The following is a 23980-nucleotide window of genomic DNA, read 5'->3' on the forward strand; positions in this document are numbered from 1 at the left end:
AGTTAATTTCTTTTACAGTTTTATCTAATCCAGTGTGTTCAAGTTAAAGTGTCTGGTAACTCCATTTGGGGTAAAAAGTTGTGTGCATATTATTCCCTTACATGAATAACAGACTCAGTTATTTGTACCGTCCAGGAGAGAGCTGGACAGTACAGGACATACATCTCTGGGGGGAAATCCAGGACCAGGGCTGTGATGGGGTCACCCTGCAGCATAACTAAGGCTGGTAAGAGCCTACTTGTGGCTGGCTGGAACACACACACAGACATAGCTGAGAAGACTTACATGCTGGAGACCATTTGTGAGCAGTCCAGGCTGGAGACTATAGTAGCAAAGCATTGTAAAGGGCTCCCCACCAGGCTACAGGACCAGGGTGATACAGCTACTCATAAGTCTGGATTATATCCTGGTATGTCACAAGAACATAAACTATAAGGGACCCTATCCAGTAACAAACTTACAGCTCAATCACCTAAAATGCTAAATACCCTCAGCTCCCATTAAATTCAATGGGAGTTTAAGGGGCTCAGCAATGGCAGGATTAACCCATAACTTCATCACTGCTTTAATCTGCTAGAGCTGGAAACTATAGGTCCTGCAAAGGGGGCACGCATCTGTTATTCTTCAGCATTTCCAGCAACCTATTTAGACAAACACCATTATAGACCTATTGCTGACCTTTCTTGGTTGTGAGGAGAAAGGAGACTAATTACAGCTGCAATGAGGAGGAAAAGCAGCAGCAAGAATGAGAGAATATGGTGGAATTGTACTCAACAGCCCACACTCAGGTGGACTTTCCACAGACCTACCTCCACAAAAGAGAAGAAAAATAAGTCTATTTTGCATTCAGAGTTATTAGGCACCATTGCTCATGTATTTGTCACAAACGTTCAGTCCTTCAGCAAGCATCCTCTTACCTGCTTGTTGGGGCAGTAAAGCTAAAAGAAAGCAGCTGATTCCAGAATGGGTCATTCTCAGAGACAGCCTCGGCTCCCGATAATCTTTTTAAGTACTCATTTTCTGGGAGCTCACAAATGCTGCTACTGTTTGCGCCCATTTTCTTATTTTGTAAGTTCCTTTTTAAAGCTTCATTCCTTCAACAGAAGCCTACAAAAAAGAGAGAGAGGAAATATTTAAATCCTAGTAACAGGAATACACATCTTTGGCACATATAAGGGATATACAGAACTTACCAAACTAGAAACCAATAAATCTCTAGTTCCATAACTACAACAGTTGCTGAAAAGACACAAAACTGAAGAGCACAGGAGCAGGCTAGAATAGTTTACTTTCAACAGTTTAGGACAGTAAGATATAGTTAATATCCAAATTAAAAAAAATTGATTGGCGTACATTCCAGGCCTTCTCCACTGAATTCTTCATTAGCTGTGGTCAGAGAAAGAACACATTGACACAACAGCTGTAAGCAAAAGGGAAAGTAGCAGGAAACTTACAATTTAAGCAGGCACATTAGCGAGACCACTATTCAAAAATTTAGCATTTTCAAAGTCGTGCACAGATACTCAGAGTACATCTACACTGCACACTACTGGCAGAGATGTATAGCGTATAGTGCAGCAATGAAAAGCAATCTGTGTTCACATTGCACTGTGTAGCTACCCATGTCAGTGAAAGTCTCTAGCACAGGGGAGGTGGCAGAGGATGGCTTCAGCAGCACTGCCCCCACTGCCAGAATCTTTTCCTGCTCCAGCTACAGGGAGGCAGCAGAGAGGCAGCTGGACACTACATTGCTAAAAATAGCAATGTCGACGGGGAGGCACAGCTTGGGCAAGTAGAGAGCTGTGTAGGATATATACTCAAGTACATACCCACGCCCTTCTGGGGTGTCTTTACCAACCTAAGCAATACCTCACAGTCTACACTGCTATTTATACCTGTGCTAGAGGAGATATATATATATATATATACACACAACGCATCGCCGAAAGCAGCATGCAATGTAGACAAACCCTTGGGTATGTGACTGCCATTGGCAAGAATGGGAATCAAGCAACTAAATTCCTGTGAACCACTGATGATTTTCCCCTTCTCTATGTTCAAAACCACAACAACGTCACATAGATATTATCACTTCTAGGCGAATACTTTAAATTTAGATCAGGCGACAAGCCTCCTAATGTCATTAGTGTCTCATAGCTATTCGCTGACCTATGTGAAATGAGTTGGTTAGTCCCAATCCAGTGGTTAGTGGAAAGGTCTAAGACCAAATGTTCATGAAGAATTAACTCATTTTCAGAGGTGATACTTGCAGAACTAGTTAGCAGCACACAGTAGGTTATATGGGGAAATAATCACATTATCCTTGGCTGTGCTGTACCTGTTCTGTGTATTCTTCCAGACTGTCAATTATGCTTTCCCATTTTTACAAACGTTAACTAATTAATCCACTAGAGAAGTAAGAAACTAGCCAAGGGCAACTGAAGCTTAGAAGAAGGTATTTGGATTAAAAAGGAAATATATGAAGACCTAATAAAACTAACCTGGACTCCAGACCATCCAAGCTGCATAAGCACTTAACAAAATGCCCCACCCCTATAGACATAGCACCCTTCCACTGAAATCTCATAAGATCCCACAAACTGAGCTATATAAGGCTGTGTCCATACTTGGGCAAGAGACTTTCAAGGAACACCTGTGGATAGGTGATGCAGAAAGAGACACTGGCAATCAGTAAGTGGCACTCTCTCCTCTGACTTCACATTGAACCAATGCCCTGCATACGTTCATGGTGCTCTGTACTACTGGAAGTGCCATCTTTCAGATGAGATGAAAATCAAGGTCTTATGGATCTCATGGATCCTTAATAAGAGTATGCATGTCAACCCGCAGTGCCTTGACTGAATTCTAACTTGGATAATTATTTTCTGCCTACATACACTCCCCATGAAGTTTCAGGTAGATCTGAAATTCTTCATGTCCTGCCCTAAACCAGTGCACTGTTAAATACTGGCTATGTTTCATTTCAGAAGTGGGTGCACTTCAGGGGTGTACAAAATGTACAAAATGTATAACTGTTTAAGTTTGCAAACTGGTTTGTCATCCTCTGGGTTAAGAGGTGCTACTGTGGAATCCTGCATGCTGGTTGGGTGGCAACAGGATAAGGGTTTACATGCATAAGTGATATTAGGAGCTGATCAGCATCTTGAATGATTTCACTTAACCGTAGTGGGATTTTTAGAGAGAGAGAGAGTGTGAGTGTGACAGTGTCACTTGTCCATGAACTTCTCTAAACTATCGCCATACCTGTTACTGAGAGACATTTCACTGCTAGAGTAATACTAGTTTTAAAATCAGTACAAAATAAAAGATAAAACAGAAACACCAATTTCTTTCATTTGCAAAGATACTACAGCAGTGCTTTCACGCAAAGAGAGATGCTGCCCACCACACACGTAAATAACTGATGGAATATTATATAAGGCTTCCCCAAATACATGAAATAAATGCACAAGTCCTTGCAGAAGTAAAAAGGGAATGTCAGTTTCTTCATAAAATTACAACTGTTTAATTTTATTATTTTTTCAAGAAAAAATATAAAAGCAAAAACAATGTAATTAACATGACATTTAAATTAATAAGGAAATTATTATTACCAATGTTGGGATAAAGAAATACAAACACAAATTTCTTGCTTTATGCTTTTAGCTTCTGGTATTGTTTGTTTAATGCTGGCCTCCAACCAGCTAACCTATCCCACACAGGAAGTGTCACACTGGACCAAACCCAAGGCCACAGCGAGTTCAATATACTGTCTCCCAACGTGGTCAGAACCAGATGCCTCAGAGGAAGGTGTAAAAACCCCACAGTAGGCAGACCAGTAAGAAGATCAGGTCCCATCCTGATCTCTAATAGTTAAAGATTTGCTTAAGCCTTTAGCATGAGGTTTTAAATCCCTTCCATATTTTTTTATCATTACTTATTACAACTTTGAATATTTGAGATCCATATAAATGCAAAGGAAAATAATTTTTCTTCCCATAAATTATAAACATAGTGGAGCAATACATGCAAGATCTTTCCAGAGTTTTGTATACAAAAATCTGCCCTGCTTCAACAGTCTGCGTACTGGAATCCAGGAGCTAAATTTTCTCTCAAATAGCATGTGTTTATTTCCTTCTTTAAAAAAAAAAAAGGAAAGGAAAGGATTTTTCTGCTCCTTCACTGAATTTATATGGGTCTTTTGGTCAGGCCTGCGGCCACAACCATCACCAAACATGCCCAGGCCCATTCTTTCTCCGCCACCTTCTTCTCACCTCTTCAGCTTTGCTGTTATTACCGGTAAACACCCTCTTGCAGAGCAGAGGCAGAGAATGCATGTAAGCTTTGCCACAGCAGCAATGTCTTAGAGCAGTAGTGCCCAAACCTTTCCTGTTGTGCCTCCCCTTACCAGTAATGGAGTCTGTCTGCACCCTCGCTCCATTACTATACAGCCAAGGCTTCCTCAGCAGAGGAGCATGGGTTCAAGGCAGAGGTGGGGGTGGAGCTGGGGATGGGGTAAGAGCTGGGGACAGAGGTGGAGCTGGCCGGGGAGCAGAGAGGGCATGATGGCAGAGCTGAGCGGCAGGTGGAAAAGAGCTGCGGCTTGGCACAAAGCAGAGCTGAGGGGCGCTCCTTTCCTGCCCCCCCCCGGGGTTTTGCCCAGGCCCTCCCAAACATTCCTCCACACACTCCTAGGGGTAGGATATGTACTTATATGTATGTCCTGGGCAGGGGAGGGGGGAGGGCCAGTTTGGGAACCACTGCTTTAGAGCAATCCAGCTGGCCATCAACAAACCAATGAAACTGACTAAGCACAAAGCAAGGAAACTAAAAATAAATGGAGAAAAACATTTTCTCCATGTAATTTTAGAGATTACTTGTCGTAAGAACTAACTTTCGCATGGAATTGTGATTTCCAAGTTGATGTGGTCCCTTTGATACCCTAATAAATCTAGCTCAGGTAAAGCAGTTTCCCTTCTCAGAGCGACTGTTTCAGGTTGTCTGCAGATTCAGGCAGACAGCACTGCATCCATAAAACTTTAAAAACACAAACTAAATGTCCATTCACAACTATGAAGTCTACAAGGGGGTGACGGTATTAATGAAAACGTTGTAATAATTACAAATTAATAGATTCTAAAGGTAGAAGGGACCACTGTGGTCATCTAATTTGCCCTCTTGAATAACACAGGCCATATGACTTCCCTGAATTAATTCCTGTTTAAAACTAGAGCATATCTTTTCAAAAACCATCCAGTCTTGATTTTAAAATTGCCAGTGATGGAGAATCCACCACAACCCTGTGACAAGTTTCAGAGTAGCGGCCATGTTAGTATCCGCAAAAAGAACAAGAGTACTTGTGGCACCTTAGAGACTAACAAATTTATTAGAGCATAAGCTTTCGTAGGCTACAGCCCACTTCATCAGATAGATAGAATGGAACATATAGTAAGAAGATTATATAATACTTATCTATAAATACATACACATACAACATTGTCACCTTATTTCCAGTGTGAATTTGTCTAGCTTCAGCTTCTAGCTATTGGATCTTGTTATACTTTTGGTGGATACATTGAAGAGCCAGCCTATTGTCAAATTTCTGCTCCCCATGTAGGTACTTAAATGATTAAGTCACCTCTTAATCTTCCCTTTGTTAAACTAAACAGATTGCTATCCTTGGGTCCATCACTAGAAGGCATGTTTTCCAATCCTTCAGTCATTCCCGTTGCCCTTCTGTTAACCCTCTCTAGTCTATTAAGATCCTTCTTGAACTGTGGACACCAGTACTGGACACCGTGTACCCATAGCGGTCACACCAATACCAATCTGAATTTGAGTCTAGGCTCAAATGTAGGCTGTATAACTCCAACATGAAGGCTGTATCTAGCCTCCAAGCCATGTGTTTTGACACAATTGTATTAGCATATTAAACATATACTGATTATAAACTAACATTCAATCTAATGCAATACTGACTCTCACAAAGCACTCTCACACTAGGCTTGCACTTCTACTCAGAGACTTACAAGAATTCAGTCAACTAATGATGGCAAGACTGAGAAACAGCTGATTATTATACATTAGGTGGAAAAGTTCAGGTATGTATGTAAAGATTGCATGTAAATTGTATATTTTTGACTGTATCTCTTACAACTGAAGTGATGGAAGAAGGGTAAGGGCAGAGATAGTATTGCGTGTTTGTACATCACCTACAACAACAGTTCCACATTCCTGATTGGAGCCTCTGGGCAATACTGTTATTAATAAGAGACTAACTTTTCACATTTGAAGTGGCTGCCAAACATAGTAAATTAATAAGTGCTAGCTTTAGTTAAAATGCTGAAATGTTGATTTACTTCTGTTTCTACGTAATAAGAAGTGCTTCTTACCTTTGGAACTCGAAGATTGCCAGAATGAGCCAAACGGATGCTCTTTTCCTTTAAACAAGGTAGATTAGAGCACTACAAAAAATGAGAAAATAAAAGATATCTATATAATACTGTGTATTCAGCATTAATCAAGTAGTTATACTAAGACGTCAAAGTATTGATTCACTAAGTGAGCATATTGGTACTTTGAGAATTATACTTTATAGAGCACATTTCATCTGGAAACATTATGCAGTTAATGAATAACCATTCTATATTCACTAGTGCATTCTATTTTATGATCGTATAATCCTAATGCAAACCTTGCCATCAAGTTAGTGGCAGGTTGCAATACAAAGAATTCCCCAGGCTGCTGAAGGCCCAGAAGAGCATTTAAAAGTCTCTGTTCAGACATTCATATTTTCTTTCACATTATCATACTCATCCAGTATGACCATATCATCTCACTCTGAATGCCTTGTGATTATTCGTACTTCAATAGCACCCAGATGCCTTGATCAAGATCCCTTGTGTTAGGTACTACACAAACATGGCCCTTATCCCAAACACCTAACAAGAGTAGGCTCACAGAATAGTCCAATTGACCGGCTTCATTTAACTACTCAGGTGCACAGTTACATGTGTAAGTGCTTGCAGAATCAGGGCCTAAGTTTATAGTTCACTGGCTCTCCCCAGTCTATTGCAAAAAGTTTTAACTTCTTGCCTTTGCCTTCAAGCTTCTGTATAACTGTCCCTGCCTAGAGATCCAATCGAGTCTCATCACATCTTACAGATCCTTGAATCTTCTACTCCACCAACAAGGCCAGCTTCTACGCTCCATTTGTCTGCTTCTCACCATAACAATGCTTTATTCATACCACCCCCCACTTATGGAATGCCCCTCATTGTGATCCATCAAGTAAAAACTCTCAAGATTCACCATTCCTACTATTCTCACAAGAAGACAATTATTATTATTATTAACAAAAAGGTCTAAATGAACCAAGACGGATGAATGCCTTAACTGACTGACTGCATGACTGTATCGCTGTAACCTCTGTCCTTCCTTAACCCAGCCCCTTTCTACACACCCCATCTCACCATATTTTAAAGTTAGATTGTAAACTCTTCACCACATCTAACCCACTTTTGGGCATGGTGTGACTTTTTTCATTATCCACAAGTTTTAGTTGCTGTTTTTCTTCCAGTTCTAACACTTCCAAAATCTGGACGTGAAGTCTCTGCAATGGCTTACTCTAATTTTTAAACTCACTTCTATGCAAGGAATACCAGTATCATTTATGCTGAACAATTTTACAGCATGGCTCCTTTAAGAGTGAAGTGAACCGTCAAGTGACCTGTGCACTACACAACCTAACAGTTCTCTGAGCTCCACAGGCATTAAAGACAAATAAAGTAGGGAGAAGTTTGAAATAGAAAGGGACCTTGGCCCTGTAAAGCTTTAACAAGAACACTACTTTCCACTGTAAAGTTGTACAATTCAGAGCTTCAGCTTATCTCAAACTATGTAAGCTACACTATTTGCTTTCTGCTCACTCCCACGTGCAGCAAACTGGGAAAAGAATTTGCCACAAAAATAACTAGAAGTCACAATCCAAGGTCTATGGCAGCTCATCAGAGCTAAACGACACCTCCCCCCACCCCCGGCCAAGTGTCCTTGGTGCCACTGCTCTTCCAACAAAGCTGTGAATATCATGGTTCCCCTGATGAGTGTTGTCTGTGGACTTGTCTGACACACTGAACTTGTGCAGTTCTCCACTCTGGCAGGTAGGCTTAGTTTGGTTTTGGTTTTTCTTTGACAGAGGGCGGGGGGCTTTTTGGCACCATTAGCAAGGAAGAAGGATGCAGGAATCTCAGTGACAACTCTCTTCCCTTAGTAGATGCTGTTAACTTGTGCTAGACAATCATTACAAACCAACTTCATGCACTTATCCAGCAGTAGCAGGAGAGGTGGTGAAATGCTTCAAGCAGTGTAGTTAGGGGTTGCCTTCTGTGCAACTGTCAGGGTGGATTTGATTTAAATCACTAGCCAGGAAGACTCAATTTAATCATGGATTTCTACATAAAAGTGCATTCTTGTTGGTTGTTACAACCTTAATACATATTCTTCACAACTCAGAGATAGATGAGACCCAAACTGGGTCTCTTTTACGGCCTGCTGCCATTATAGGTTTTCCCTTCTAGTGAGAAAATGGTATAGGAGATCTCAAATCAATGATGGCTACTCTCAGAAAGACCTCAAGACTTTTGGAATATTTTGCTCAAACAGTTTCACTTCTGTTTCTACTGTCTGTCCCTCCCTTCTCACGTCTATCTCCAGACTTCTCCTTGTCCAGATCTATTGTGTCCCCAACAATCTTCTATTCATTGAACTTTTTGAAACTTTGCACTTGTAGAGAGAGAGGTAAGGGATTGACTCTGTACACAAATTTGCAGAGGGACAATAGGGTTGAGGTCTGTTATTTCTCACCTCTAGATATTTATTTAAAAACTTTTTTGCTGTTAACAAGCATGTTATCTCTGGAGACACAAATCCACAGTTTGAGAACTGCAAAACTAAGCATCTCTGATGGTATCTTCTAGACTGAGCACTTAGTCCCATTGGGTAGATAGAAAGATTAACCTAAATAATCTATACAGAAGCCCCTGGAACCCCATATCATTAGGTCCCTAATCCATGAACTATTGGAACTCATTTACAAAACTTTTCTTTAACATTACATGAATATATTGTCTCATACTATAGAATTAGAATTTATAATCCCTATTCCATGATGAGATATCTTTGAACTACAGACGCTCCCCAGGTTACGCAAGGCCCGATTTATGCAAATCCGCACTTACGGAAAAAGCTCCGTAAGGTAGAAATAGGAGTTTTTTGGGGGAGGGAGGTTTGGCATAATGGTCGGGTATACGTTTCCGACTTACGCAAAACTCAAGTTACATAAGGCGTTCCAGAACGGAATGATTGTATAAGTCGGGGAGCATCTGTATAATGTATCTTAATTAAAACTATCTTTAGATAGGCTAGGAAAAAGCCTTTTATAAAAAAAAATCTGATTTTTTTATTTTTTTCCACTCTTGCAATGGTCATGATTGTCTTGTCCACAGTTCAGTTTCTGTTCCGATTAATTCAGTAGGCCTCCAGGGCCTTTGCCCATTTTACCTGTGCAACAGTTCAACTAATGCTTTGGCAGCACAGAACATTCCCATGGTCCATTAGCCCTTTGAACAAGCAGCCCCTTTCACTACAATACCCTGATGAGCTGAAAACTTCCTTGCTCTAAACCAGTGGTCACCAACCCATCGATCACAATCGACTGGTCGATCCTGGAGCCTCTGTCAGTCAACTGCGATCTCCGTGGCCAGCAGCGCAGCGGGGCGCAGGCAGGCTCCCTGCCTGCCTGCTGTGGTCCCACGCCGCTCCCAGAAGTGGCTGACTGTTGGCATGTCTCTGCAGCCCCTGGGAGGAGGGAGGGGTGAGGCAGCAGCTCCCAGCAGCTCCCCTTGGCTGGGAACCGTCTCTGTGGCCCCTGGAGGGAAGGGGGCAGTGGGTCTGCTCAATAATGATCCAAAGCAGTGCAAACCGACGCACATTCATTGTCGTTATCTAAGTCAGATGCCACTAGCAGAAAGTTGATTTTTTTTTTTGGTGGTTCAGGTTCTGAACTTTCTGTATTGTAGTGTTGTTCTTTTAACTCTTCTGAAAGCATGTTCTACACCTCCTCCCTCTCAGATTTTGGAAGGCACTTCAGATTCTTAAACCTTGGGTCGAGTGCTGCAGCTACTCTTAAAAATCTCACATTGGTACTTTCTTTGCGTTTTTTCAAATCTGCAGTGAAAGTGTTCTTAATATTAACATGTGCTGGGTGATCATCTGAGACTGCTATAACATGAAATATATGGCAGAATACGGGTAAAACAGCAGGAGACATGCAATTCTCCACCAAGGAGTTCAGTCACAAATTTAATTAACACTTTTTTTTGTAACGAGCATCAACAGTATGTAAGCATGTACTCTGGAATGATGGCCACATCATGAAGGGGCATACAAATGTTTAGCATACCTGGCAAGTAAATACCTTGCAATGTCAGCTGCAAAAGTGCCATGCGAACACCTGTTCTCACTTTCAGGTGACATTTTAAATAATAAGCAGGCAGCATTACCTCCCGTAAATGTAAACAAACTTGTTTTTCTGAGCGATTGGCTGAACAAGAAGTAGGACTGAGTGGACTTCTAGACTCTGAAGTTTCACATTGTTTTGTTTTTGAGTGCAGTTATGTAACAAAAAATCTACATTTGTAAGTTGCACTTTCACGACAAAGAGATTGCACTACAGTACTTATATGAGATGAATTGAAAAATACTATTTCTTTTGTTTATCATTTTTACAGTGCAAATATTTGTAATCAAAAATAATAATACAAAGTGAGCACTGTACACTTTGTATTCCATGTTGTAACTCAAATCAATATATTTTACAATGTAGAAAAACATCCACAAATATTTAATAAATTACAATTGGTATTCTATTGTTTAACAGTGCCATTAGTTTTTTTAATCGCGCTTAATTTTTTTAAGTTAATCACGTGAGTTAACTGCAATTAATTAACAACCCTAATTTACATCTGTGTGTTCCATCCCCTGAACTGAGGACTGACTTTACAGTTTAGGAATATGGTACCCACCCATATAATAGTACTATGTCTCCTCACTGTTTATTTTTGCTCAGTAACTGGAAAATAAAAATTTGAGGGCTATCACAATAATAGGGATGACATTTTAAATGCATGAATTTGACAAATTTTCTCTTTTCGAGTGATTACCTAACCAAAAAAAAATCTATTAAAATTATTATTGTTGGAAGCATTCCTTAACATCAGAATGTTTGGTTACTACTGTATGAAAATTCCAGGGCAACTTTGTCCATCTCTTTCTTTACCTACTACACATATGTATCTAGAAAAATTAAATTTCAAAACTTTAGCAATTCACTTTAAATTATGGTTAAAACTGGCAGCTGCATATGATGTAAATCATGTCAAACCAAGCACTGTTTTGCAATCCAGGCAGATTTACCCAGGTTAGAGCTGGCGCTTTCCAGAAGAGACTTCCCTTGATACAAAAGCTGTAAGTATACTCATTTCAACCTTATGGCCCACTTTCCTCTCCCAAAGAACTTGCCTACTGGTCACAATACATTTCCACAAAGGAAATCTCAACTGGGCATCTGCAGTGCCTTGTAGGTATGGGAAAGATACTTAGACGTTCATTAAGTTTGATACAGATATAACCTTTTTGCATAGATCAAGTGTTAGAGAGGCAATTATTTTGGCTGCTGTAATCTGGCCACATGTGAGTGTTATGCAGACTCTAAAATAGAGCTAAGTGTCTCTAGTTTAAACATAGCTAGAAATCTGTACACTGTATAAAACTGCATACTGCACAGAACAAAAGTAATCCACCTTTGTTTAGCTTTTTTTTACATTCATCTACGTTACCTTGTACTCCACATTATGATTTCTGTCTTGTATTTTACCCCCAACCTATACCACCAGAGTCAGCTGCTCCCACCACTTACCACCAGAGTCAGCTGCTCCCACCACTTGCTCTAAATTAAAATAACTTTGCCAATCAGTTTAATTACCGCAAGGTACAATAGGTTTCCTATTTTGAACAGCATTTTCAGGCTCTGAAAAATGAGGATGATCTGCTTTATTCACCCTCTTGGATAACAGACCATCAGACACCAAATAGGATTTCTCAGATTTTAAATATGTCATTGTATCTGCTTTATATAAAAAGCCTTGCCATTTTATTTTTATGATGCCTAAAGATGAATTTGCAAGCCCAACTCTTAGTCATAAGAGTATTAAAGCATTAAGAGTATTAAAAACATATTGAGATTGAGCACAGCTGTCAAAAAATTCTAAGTTAATATAAACTGATATTTGCTAAAGAAAACTTCTGCTGCACTGAAACTCACAATACACTGAGCACCAAATACAGTAAGTAGTAAAACATTTTAGACATCCAGGGTCAAGCCTCTCAGCACTAAATCTAAAGTTTCCAAGGAGGTTTGTTCCTCATTTTTCTCCCCCCAGCTAGAAGAAAAAATTGAGATCAGACAGTTAGTTTCTCCAGTACCAAGAAATGTCCAGTAGCAGAACTGCAGAGGGAATAGGGGGAGAGACAAGTGGACTGAGCTCTCATGTGATCATGGGAAAGGTTTAAACATACACAAGGTTAGACCTGTGCTCTCCACAAACAACTAAAAGGTTGGGATGAAGGGTTCTAAAAAGAGTTCCTCAGGGCCTAAATCACACAGTGAGGGTTTTAAAATGTATTAAATATTTCCTAGATCTGGGCAATCTATCTATTCCTACAAACACCAAAAGCGATTACTGCCACTGCCTAGAACTAGCATGTTACCCCATATTATATGCAGTGAAAGAAACTAGTTGTAGGCACGTTTCACAGTAGCAGCCGTGTTAGTCTGTATTTGCAAAAAGAAAAGGAGTACTAGTGGCACCTTAGAGACTAACCAATTTATTTGAGCATAAGCATCCGAGGAAGTGAGCTGTAGCTCACGAAAGCTTACGCTCAAATAAATTGGTTAGTCTCTAAGGTGCCACAAGAACTTCTTTTCTAGTTGTAGGCACAAAATTTAGATTGCAGAATCAGTACCTCACGGCCCAAGGCACTAGAGAGATGCATAATGAAAAGACAGTGCTTGACTTACACCCTAATATAAAACGTACTGTGATTAATTAGAATATATTTTAAAATAAGTATTTCCCAGCCTAACTGTGAACCCAAGAACAACATGCTAGAGCAGGGGTCGGCAACCTTTCAGAAGGGGTGTGCCGAGTCTTCATTTATTCACTTTAATTTAAGGTTTCACGTGCCAGTAATACATTTTAACCTTTTTTAGAAGGTCTCTCTCTCTGTCTATCTAAACTATTGTCGTATGTAAAGTAAACAAGGTTTTCAAAATGTTTAAGAAGCTTAATTTAAAATTAAATTAAAATGCTGATCTTATGCCACCGGTCCGCTCAGCCCGCTGCCAGCCTAGGGTTCCATTCACTTAGGCCGGCAGCAGGCTGAGCAGGGCCTGTGGCCGGGACCTCAGCTGGCAAGGGGCCAGCAGCCAGAACCCCAGACCAGCAGCAGGCTGAGTGGGGCCAGTGGCCGGGAACCCAGACCGGCAGCGGGCTCAGCGGCTCAGCCTGCTGCCGCTCAGCCCACTGACGGTCTAAGGTTCCATCCGCCGGCTCCTTCCAGCCAGGGTTCCGGCTGCCAGCCCCACTCAGCCCGCTGCCAGTCTGGGATCCCAGCCCTGCCCATATAGAGTGGGTTCCTACCTTCTCCCTGGTTCTATCCCATTCTCTTCCTCTCTCTCTGCACTGAGCTGAGCACAGGGCTGGGGGTGAAGGAGCAGGCTGGGGGTTGGGGTGTAGGGTCTGGCCAGGAGCTAGAATGAGGGAGGGGGCTCAGGGTTGGGGCAGGAGGTTTGGGTGTGGAGTGCTTACCAGGGCAGCTCCCATTTGGTGCGAGGGGTGCAGGTGGGAATGTGTGTGGGGGTGTGTGCAGGAGCTCCCGTTTGGTGCTTAGGGTGGGGGTGGGAATGTGGGGGGTGCAGGAGTCAGGGCAGGGGGCTAGGGGTGTGTGAGGAGGGTGCAAGAGTCAGGGCTGGGGTCATGGGGGGTGCAGGGGTCAGGGAATGGGGGGACTGGGTATGTGTGAGGGGTGCTAGAGTCAGGGCTGGGGTTGTGGGGGGTGCAGGGGTCGGGGCTGAGGGTGTGGGGTAGGGTCGTGGGGGTGCTTCCAGCCCCCTGCTGTGAAACTGCTCTGGGCAGGGGGCTGGAGGGGATATGCCCTGATTCCACCCCCCTTCCCCAAGGCCCTGTCCCCACCTCTTCTCTGCCTCCTCCCCGGAGCAGAGAGCGCTCTGCAGTTCCCCTTCTCCCCCACCCTCACAAGGGACTTCTCCTCTCCCTCCCTGCCACCGATCAACTGGAGGGGCAGGAACGCAGCACTCTGGTGGAAGAGGCTGGGGAGGAGGGAGCTTGCCTGCCAGGCAGTAGCAGCCGGCAGGACCAAGCTTCATCACCCTGCCCCCGTGAGTGCGGGGGGGGGGGGCAGCGGAGAAGAGCGGGCAGGATTTTTAATGGCACATTGCTGCCTGCTGGGGTCCCGGCCTGGGTTCAGCAGTGGGCTGAGCGGGGCCAGTGGCTGGGACCCGGCAGGCAGCAGCGTGCCATTAAAAATCGGCTCGCGTGCCGTATTTGGCACACTTGCCATAGGTTGCCAACTCCTGTTCTCCAGTAAGGAAACTAGAGAGTGAAAGTGACTAGGAAACGTCAATGACAATTACCAGTTTTGTTTCACTGTAGAGGCTGAGTATTTTATTTATTTCCTGAGCACCGTAAGTGTCCTCTGCTCTATTAAATGCAAAAAGAAAAACAGCAAGAATTGGAACCACTCCATTGCAACTGAGGCATAATTAGTAAGGGCGTTGATAACACAAAATATATACAAACAGACAACTCTCTTAAAGATCTCATTCTAGACTCTGCATATAAAAAGATCATAGATGCAACTTGGAGCACTGAGGAGAATCCCTTAGGATTCCAACAAGACGACACTGGGGAAATTTCTTAGTGACTATTCTCATGGTAAACTGCTACAAACAACAGATACTAACAGCACAGGGCCCAGGCTTCACAAGCATACAAACAAAAAGGTTCCCTAGACAGAGATGACCACAGCATGACTATTTAACCATGCACTGAAAGTCATTATCTTCGCAACTTTAGCTGCTACAACATATATCTTCAACACATATGGGGATAGCAAGCCCAATCCTTTCAAAGAAGGAGGAAGACTCAGTGAACAGCAAGGATAAGTCTGAGCATTTTATCACTATACTGGGAACTCTCCACAGAGATAGTGCTGGGAGTTACTGCAGTACACCCTGTACTTGCAATCCAAAGCAGCAAAGCAAGCCAATGGACACGTGCAACAGTATGAGAATAGTGGGTACCGTGAAAATATACGTTACTGATGGTTTCATTAAGTCAGAACACTACAGTGTGCGTATGAAACACCTATGTGCATCACACTAAATCTGGGCAAAATTTCCTGCATTCTCTCCTATGACACTTTGAAAAAGCAAAGAGAAAAAGGAAGAAAGGAGAACCACTTTTTCCAGTTGTTACAGAGCTCATCTGGGAACGAGGAACCCAGAGTTCATTTCCCTGATCTACTACAGACTTTCTGTCTGCCCCTGGGCCTCTCTGTCACTCTATTTCCCATCTATAAAATAGGAATAATACCACTTCTCTACCTGTGAGTTGACATACCTGGGGTCCACTATCGCACTCAACCTTTCACTTGAAACAGAACTCAACATCCGCATTGGAAAAGCTGCCACAACAATGTTTAGACTGAACAAGAGGGTATGGGAAAACAACAAACTGACAGAACGCACAAAGATCTGTGTTTATCGTGCATGTGTTATCACCACATTTTTGTATGGGAGCGAGACATGGACCTTATACTCTCATCAGGAAAAGAGGCTCAACAGCTTTTATATGCATAGCTTTTGTTTAATCTTTGGAATCTCCTGGAGGGACAGAGTCACCAACACTGAGGTGATCAAATGGGCCAGCAATACCCACCATGCAAACACTCCTCAAACAGAGATGCCTTCACTGGCTTGGGCTTGTGTGCCAAATGAATGATGGGTGCATTCCAAAGGACATCCTCTACAGCAAATTGGCATCTGGAAAAAGACCCAAAGGACGCCCAAAATTGTATTTCAAGGATGTGTGCAAGTGAGACCTCAAAGAAATGGACATGGATGTGGACAAATGGGAAGATCAGACTCAAGACCGCAGCCTATGGAAACAAGAGCTTAACAGAGGACTCCGAAGTTATGAGAGGAAGCCGTCCAGCTTAGCAGAGGAGAAAAGACCTCGCAGAAGGCAGAGCCCAAAGCCTCGAAACATCACCTTTAAATGTGACAGATGCGGCAGAGATTCTCTCTCTCTCAAGTGGGTCCCTTCAGCCACGTTCGCGGCTGCCATAAAACCAACTGAGTAAATTCTTTACCTCTCAGGGATGCATACCCATGGTCTCTCAAGACTGAAGGATGCCTACTACTACTACCTGCAACGATAAATTAAAGATTGCAAGGCACTCAGATACTGCGATGATAAATTGTTTTGAATCTCATCTTACTCTTTTCACTAGTATGTTTATCTAAAATAATGAACATTGTAAATGGAACAAAGTACAGATGGCAGCACCAACCAAGGCATAGCAAACACACTTGTTATTGAACTATACTGAAATCCAACAATATTTAGGTTTCAGAGCAGCAGCCGTGTTAGTCTGTATTCGCAAAAAGAAAAGGAGTACTTGTGGCACCTTAGAGACTAAGCAATTTATTTGAGCATGAGCTTTCGTGAGCTACAGCTCACTTCATCGGATGCAAGCGATGAAGTGAGCTGTAGCTCACGAAAGCTTATGCTCAAATAAACTGGTTAGTCTCTAAGGAGCCACTAGTCCTCCTTTTCTTTCAACAATATTTAGTTAGTCCTCCCTTGTCATCCCCATTTACTCTGGCAGATCTGCTAGGAGGAAAGGAAGATTCCTTCACTATAGATTAGTCTTTTAGACACTTTTTAAGAGTACTGTATCACCAGCTCATGATGAAGGATTTTTCTGCATTTCAAACACATTTTTAAATCTTACGCATGTTTTTTGGAATTCCCCTTGTTTAAATGGGCTCTGGGCCTATCAAGTTAGGACCCTGCCAAATAGAACATCCCTCCAAATCTCTTCTCTCACGCACGCACGCACACACACTCCAATGTTCCTACAAATATCTCTCTCTCACACACACACACACACACACACACACCCCAACTCCAAACCCTACCAAGTCACAATTCCTCCCCTCTCAAAAAGGTCACCACCCCTAAAATACCTGCCCGGCCCCTTTCCCAGTGGAGATACACCTGCCCAAGGGAGGCCACTTCCAATGTGTCTCCCTGTGAGCTGGGGAGGCTCTGCAGAGAGGGCAGGTGTAGTGTAGGAAACTACTTTCTGTAGGAATGTGCTACTTATGGTGTACTGAGCATGCTCAGTAACATCTGCTGAAGCCACTGCCCTTCACCCTGCCCTTTCTAGACGTAAGATTCTGCTGACTGCTTTTTAAAAAGGTTAAAAAGAGGCAAAGGAGACAAACCGGAGGAAGGTGACCAGGGTCTGAGCAGGCGGCGAAAAGTGACTAACCGGGGGGGGGGGGTCAGCAGCTGGAGGCAGGGTTAGGGTAGGGCCTGAAGCGCAAAATTGCGGGGGGATGGACCCAGGGTTAAGCCCAGGGGTGAGGCGCTGCCAGAGGGTGCCAGAGAGCAAAACCCCAGCACAGGCAGGGGTATGGGGGGGTAACAGTTACCCCAGTGGACTGAGACACCAGTGTTTGCAAAAATGGGGGGGAAAGGGGGCAGAGCGGCTTTTTTATTTACCCTCCCACAGGACAGTACCTGTCAGCACGGGCTTTCCAGGGCTAGGTTCTTAAAGGCACAGGCATCCCAAAGCCTAGTCACCGCAGCTCCTCTTTGTCTGATGTAACCTACTGAGGTGCTGCAGTGACTTAATTGACTTAATTCAGTGAAATATTTTACATATACCCCCCCTCAGAAACAAAGAATCCCTAATACGTGTATCTGACTGCATACAGTCTCATAGCAATTCACCCATTTGTCTTTGCTGCTGCTGGGACTCTCGGGACTTCATCATTTAGCTTTGTCATTGTGCAGATGCATGTCATTTCACTATTTAATTTATATTTTAACAGCAAATACTCTTTGTAAATATGTATAAGTAAGTTTATGCTAGTAGTTTTAGCAATGACATCTGTGTTTCTAGTATTGCACTTGCTATTTTTTACTGTGATTTCTAATTTGGAATTTTTAATTCTAACTTTTTCTTCTTATTTTTAGAGCAGAAGTTTATTCTGTTGGGTCATGTGAGTTCCCATCTGACTGAATTTATGGACTGGTCTCAAAAATTTTTTTTCATTCAATCCACCAATGGTGATTGAATTTTGCAACTGTTATTTTGCCTATCAATCCAGCCCTTAGTGTTTTTCCGCATACCACTGCTTGTGTGTACAACTGGATTCTCAAATATTCAATAAAGGCAGTATACTATCTCCTATAACAGCTTTCTCAAAGGAAAAAATCTATTGTAACTTTTGCTGAACATTAGAACTGCCATAATGGGTCAGACGAATAGTCCAGTATCCTGTCTTCTGACAGCAGCCAGAGCCAGGTGCTTCTAAGGGAATGAACAGAACAGGCAATCACTGAGTGAACCATCCCACTGTCCACTCCCCCCATCTGGCAGTCAGAGAACCGTTTAGGGACCACAGAGCCTGGAGCTGCATCCCTGATTATCTTGACTAATAGCTGATGCACCTATCCTGAGGGACTGACCTAATTCTTTGTTGAACCCATTTATATTTTTGGCCTTCAAAATATAATGAATACACATCTACAACCCCAAGATACTTTGACAACCACAAGAATTCTGAAGACATGAGTTATACACCCTGAAGTCAAGACATTTTAATAAATACATGATATTTTGTTCTTATGCACCTCTTTGTTCCCGAGCCTTTAGGGTGCAGTAAGGCCAGTTCCACAAAAGCTGGAGCCCAAACATGTGCATGAATCTTAGTCTACCCTCATACTTTTCCTATTACCTCTCCCAAACATTTCATATACCTAAGGTCATATCTACACTACAAGTGTATGTTAACTCAAGTTACGGCAGCATAGGCTCACTACGGTTACTATGTCACTTGTGTGCATGCCTACTGAACTCCTTGTCTCAGTGTGAGGGTACTCACCAGAAGTACTTGCATAGAGTCAGAGTGAGGTGCACCATGAATAGATATCCCACTGTGCAACTCATCACAGTCCACCATACTGTATTTTGGGAAGCTTTGGTTTGGCATTGTATGCTGGGGCCCAAACAGGTCACACAGGGGCGACTGTACTCATGGGATCAATTTCCCATAATGCATTGTTAACCATCCCCTAATTTTATATGTATCCCATAAGTAAACATATATATAATGTTTGCACCTTTTTTTTTTCTAAACCCACAAACCTGCCTGGCCCTCCTCACTCCCTGCCATCTCACACAGAAGCATGGAGCCTGATGACTCTCCACTATTGTCAGGAACGTTGCAATCCCAAGGTGCATGATCCTTTAGTATTTGCAGAGCAACAAGCATAGAAGTGGGGTGTGACATTATACTCCATATTCTTTATGAAAATATGCTTATGATATGGATATGACATAGCTAAGATATACTTTATGCAAGATCATTGATAAAGTTATGACCTACTGAATGTGTTTATCCAATTTGTATGCATGTATCATTTTTGTATCTGAAGATAGGAACATTGACCATATCTCTGTATTTCAAATGTGCTATGTTGGATGAGGCCAGACAATGTGAGTGGCTCACTGAAGAAATGCACACAAGCATAAGGAACTGTGTGCAACAGAAACCTCTCAGAGATAGCTCTACACAATGGGAACTGTTTGACACAGGTCATGGCAAAAGAACCTTCCAGCAAGTGGGGGGGGAGATTTAAAAAGGGGGACAATGACAACATGAGGGGGCCTCACTCTCCCTCGCTCTGGGAAGACAGGCACTTCAGCCTACTGAGAATGAGAAGGATCTGACATTATCAACCACTGAAGAATAATTCAGGTGTGTATAATATCTCTTGTGTCTACACTTGCAGACATAGGCCTTTTCCTCACTGCTAAAAACTAATGAAATAAAAAAAACACAAAACAAGTTAAGGTTTAACAGTGAGGAAAAAGACTCAAGAAAATGTCTCAAAAATTAAATGAGAGAGCAATGAGATACACGTGAGCGCCACGGCTCTGAGTGTAATTTTTGTGGTGATACCTTTTTGCTCCGTGTACGTGTATAACAGTGACAAAAGTGGAAGTCTGTATAAAGCACAATGGCAGATTTTCTGCCTATGAGCTTGCTTTCAAAGGGAATTAATATGTATTTTACATAACATTTATAATGCTTTTCACTACTCTCAATATTGTGTGTGCATTCAATGTTTCTTTACTAATAGACTGTATGACCTACTATGCAGTGGAAAGGGACTAATAAAAGATTTCTTTTTAAATGCTCAGACTTTCATTAAGGGTTTTTCATACAATAGCTATGAAACAGTGTGTAATGTTCTCTTCTGTGATCAATACTCAGTGAAATCTTTTGAGGAAAAAATTGCACAGCTATTGGCATATAAAAGGAGTGACACATCCAGAAGGAATGAATAAAGCAGGAAGACTTAACCTGCATCGATTTGCTGCCAACTTTTCTTTGGAAGGTAAGCAATTCTTTTTCTCATGTAATAAATACACAGAACACAATAGAATCTTCAGCATATACATGATGGTCCTGATCTCGCAACACTGGGATTACTTGAAGTGTTAAATTTACCTTCACTGGGACTAGGATTAGTTTTCTTCACATTTCCAAGAAAATCTCCTTTGCCTACCACAACAGGGCCTCCTCGGTTCCACTTCTGTCTCGGTATACAAACCACGCACTGATCCTTGTTCTGGTTCAACACCCTGTGCAGTTTATTTATAATTGAGTCCCACCTACAGATGTCAGCTGTCCAGTTTTCTACCGGAATGCCTGGTCGCAAACGGACCCTTGCAGCTCTGGTCAGCAATGCTGACCGGGCCGGTAGAAGTCCAGTCAGCGGCGCAGCATGGCTAAGGCAGGCTCCCTGCATTCTGTGGCTCCGCATGACTCCCGGAAGCAGTGGCATGTCCCCCCCTCCAGTTCCTAGGCAGCCAGGCGGCTCTGTGCACTGCTCTGCCCCTTCCACAGTCACTGGCTCCGAAACTCCCATTGGCCCAGAACCGTGGCCAATGGGAGCTGTGGGGGAGGTGCCTGTGGATGGGACAGCGCGCAGAGACGTCTGGCAGCACCTCGCACAGGAGCCGTAGAGGGGACATGCTGCTGCTTCTGGAAGCCACCTGAGGTATGCGCCACACCGAGACTGCACCCCTCACCCCCTCCTGTGCCCCAACCCCCTGCCCCAGCCCTGATCCTCCTCCCGCCAGCCGAACCTCTCGGCCCCAGCCCAGAGCACCTTCCTGCACCCCAAACCCCTCATCTCCAGCTCCACCCCAGAGCCTGCACTCCCACACACAACCCACCCCCAGCCCCCTAAACCCCTCATTTTTGGCCTCATCCCAGAACTCACCCCGAGCCTGTACCCCCTCCCGCACCCCAACCCCTTGAGCCAGCACAATGAAAATGAGCGAGTGAGTGAGGGCGGGAGAGAGCGAGCGACAGAGAGAGGGGTGATGTAGTGAGCGGGGGGCAGGCCTTGGAGAAGGGGTCCAGCAGGGGTGGGGCCTCAGAGGAGGGGCAGGGCAAGGGTGTTTGATTTTGAGTAAGTAGAAAGTTGGTAACCCTAGTCCTACCACCTTCACAGCATACCTAGCGCCTTCACAAGTAAGGGGAAAGTAATTGCTCTCTCCTTCTCACTGCCTTCTTTCCCCCCTTTCCACTTCCTTCCTGTGCCTGGCTAATGGCTTAATTAGCCTTTCTGCTGCCCCACCCACAAATTAGGCACAGGGCTGCTTCATCAGCTCCAATCAGCTATGCCTGATTGGAGGTGCTATGAACAGAGTGCTGACTCAGGGTTTCTTACCTAGCACTCTATCACACCTACATATGTAGGCACTGTAACTGTATTTCTCAGTTATATGAGAAGAGTATGAAATATAAATATTACCAAAAAAGCCTAAATTGTATCTTTATTTCTCAAGCATGTTATCCAGTGTATCCTACAAACAACAGTCCATAAATGTTCATTGAACAACGACTTCTAGCTTAACATTTTTATTTAACATCTACTTATAGTCATATATTGAAATGTTTCAGAGTAACAGCCGTGTTAGTCTGTATTGGCAAAAAGAAAAAGGAGGACTTGTGGCACCTTAGAGACTAACCAATTTATTTGAGCATAAGCTTTCGTGAGCTACAGCTCACAAATGTCACTCACCCACCCCTTACCAAAGGCAGAATGACCCATTCTGTATTCAGCTATCTTGTATATGCATATGCCTTATAATGAATCTAGGACTTTGAAAATATCTGATAATTGCTTAAGCTCAGCAGGTGATGTCATCATATCTCCATCTTCTCTGATTATCAGAGGGGACACTTTTCCATTCCGCCAAAGGAAGCAAGATTGTCGTTGTGCACACCAGGAAACAAGCCCTACAACTCTTTGAACAGTATCATGACAGCTCACAGGGTAGACATCAAGGAATAGTCAAAATGACAATTGCCATGAACACAAATTACTATTGGCCTGGGATGACAAAAGACATTGCCGATTGGGTCTGTACCGGAATAAAACTAAATCCTGGAATATTTACTTTATATTTTAAAGACAAAGTTTACATTTACATTGCAAAGAACAGTAATTATACTTTTGCTGTAAAAGTACAATCCCTTCCCTTGCAATAATATTTTCATACAAGAATTTTAATGTCATCCTATTATTCCGTCTAAACTAGGTTTCGCGATGTCTGCATTGCCAGAAAGTGAGAAAGGAATTAAAGCTGGATATCACCCTGAAAAGCATAAAGGTGAGTTTTCAACTCTGAGACATCTACTAAATTTCTTCAGAATTTCCTTTTACCTTCCTTCCAGCGTCAAAGCATTAGGAATGTTCTTAGTGTGAACTGCATATATATGACATCAAGTCTCATTCTCTTCCCTTAAAAACCGTTAAGAAATCTTAGAGAGAGTCAAAGGTAATTGCTTATTATCCATTTTTACCATTGCTACACGAGGCCTTTAATTCCCAGCGAACGCAACGCATGTCAGTGGCACAACAGAGTGCAACAATGAGCTCTATTGCTCCTTGCACTTCTGTATTTCTGCAGGTTTATTATTGTATCATTTTTCTTATATGTATTCCTATATTACTTTTTTGTTGACTTCTTTTTATTCTGTTTTTACAAATGGAAATTAGATTCTGATAGTGTGGCTGTGTAACCCACATCACAATGTTCAGTATGCTTACTACTTATGAGCTTATTGAGAATATGAAATAAGAGAAATCCAAAATATGACTCCAACTGGTTCCCTTACATACAGGTCATTCGGCCCTTTGAATTGGTGGGAATGGATTTAATAGGACCATTACCAGCAACAAAGAAGGGATACCAGTATATACTGACAGCCACAAACTATCCTACAAGATGGGTTGAAGTATTTCCACTTCGAAATAAGTCAGCATCTGAGGTGTCAAAGAAAATGTACAAAATTATACAGTGATTTGGATGTCCACAGCATATACTGACAGATTGTGGGTCAGAATTCATTAATGAGGTAAATACTTATTTCTGAGGTTGTTTTTGACTATGTCTTAAACCATACTTTCAGAACACAGATAGTTGACAGTGAACATGGGCTTCATTGCCCTTGTGAGTTTTT

At 42.6% G+C, this 23980-nt stretch overlaps 1 protein-coding gene across 4 annotated transcripts in view; it reads right to left on the minus strand.

Moving 5' to 3' along the window:
- The window catches only part of DYM (dymeclin), a 389955-nt gene that overhangs the window by 356086 nt on the left and 9889 nt on the right, over window positions 1-23980 (minus strand). For 3 of the 4 annotated variants that reach the window (XM_073343514.1, XM_073343512.1, XM_073343510.1), the window contains exons 2-3: window positions 6393-6464; window positions 918-1107 (exon numbers count right to left, since the gene is read on the minus strand). In XM_073343514.1, the coding sequence (XP_073199615.1) occupies window positions 918-1057 (140 nt within the window). In that variant the 5' untranslated portion in view covers window positions 1058-1107; window positions 6393-6464. The remainder of the gene's footprint in view (window positions 1-917; window positions 1108-6392; window positions 6465-23980) is intronic. The other variant, XM_073343511.1, reaches the window with a different exon arrangement.

Source organism: Lepidochelys kempii, chromosome 5 (assembly GCF_965140265.1).
Source record: "Lepidochelys kempii isolate rLepKem1 chromosome 5, rLepKem1.hap2, whole genome shotgun sequence".
NCBI classification, from domain to species: Eukaryota; Metazoa; Chordata; order Testudines; family Cheloniidae; genus Lepidochelys; species Lepidochelys kempii.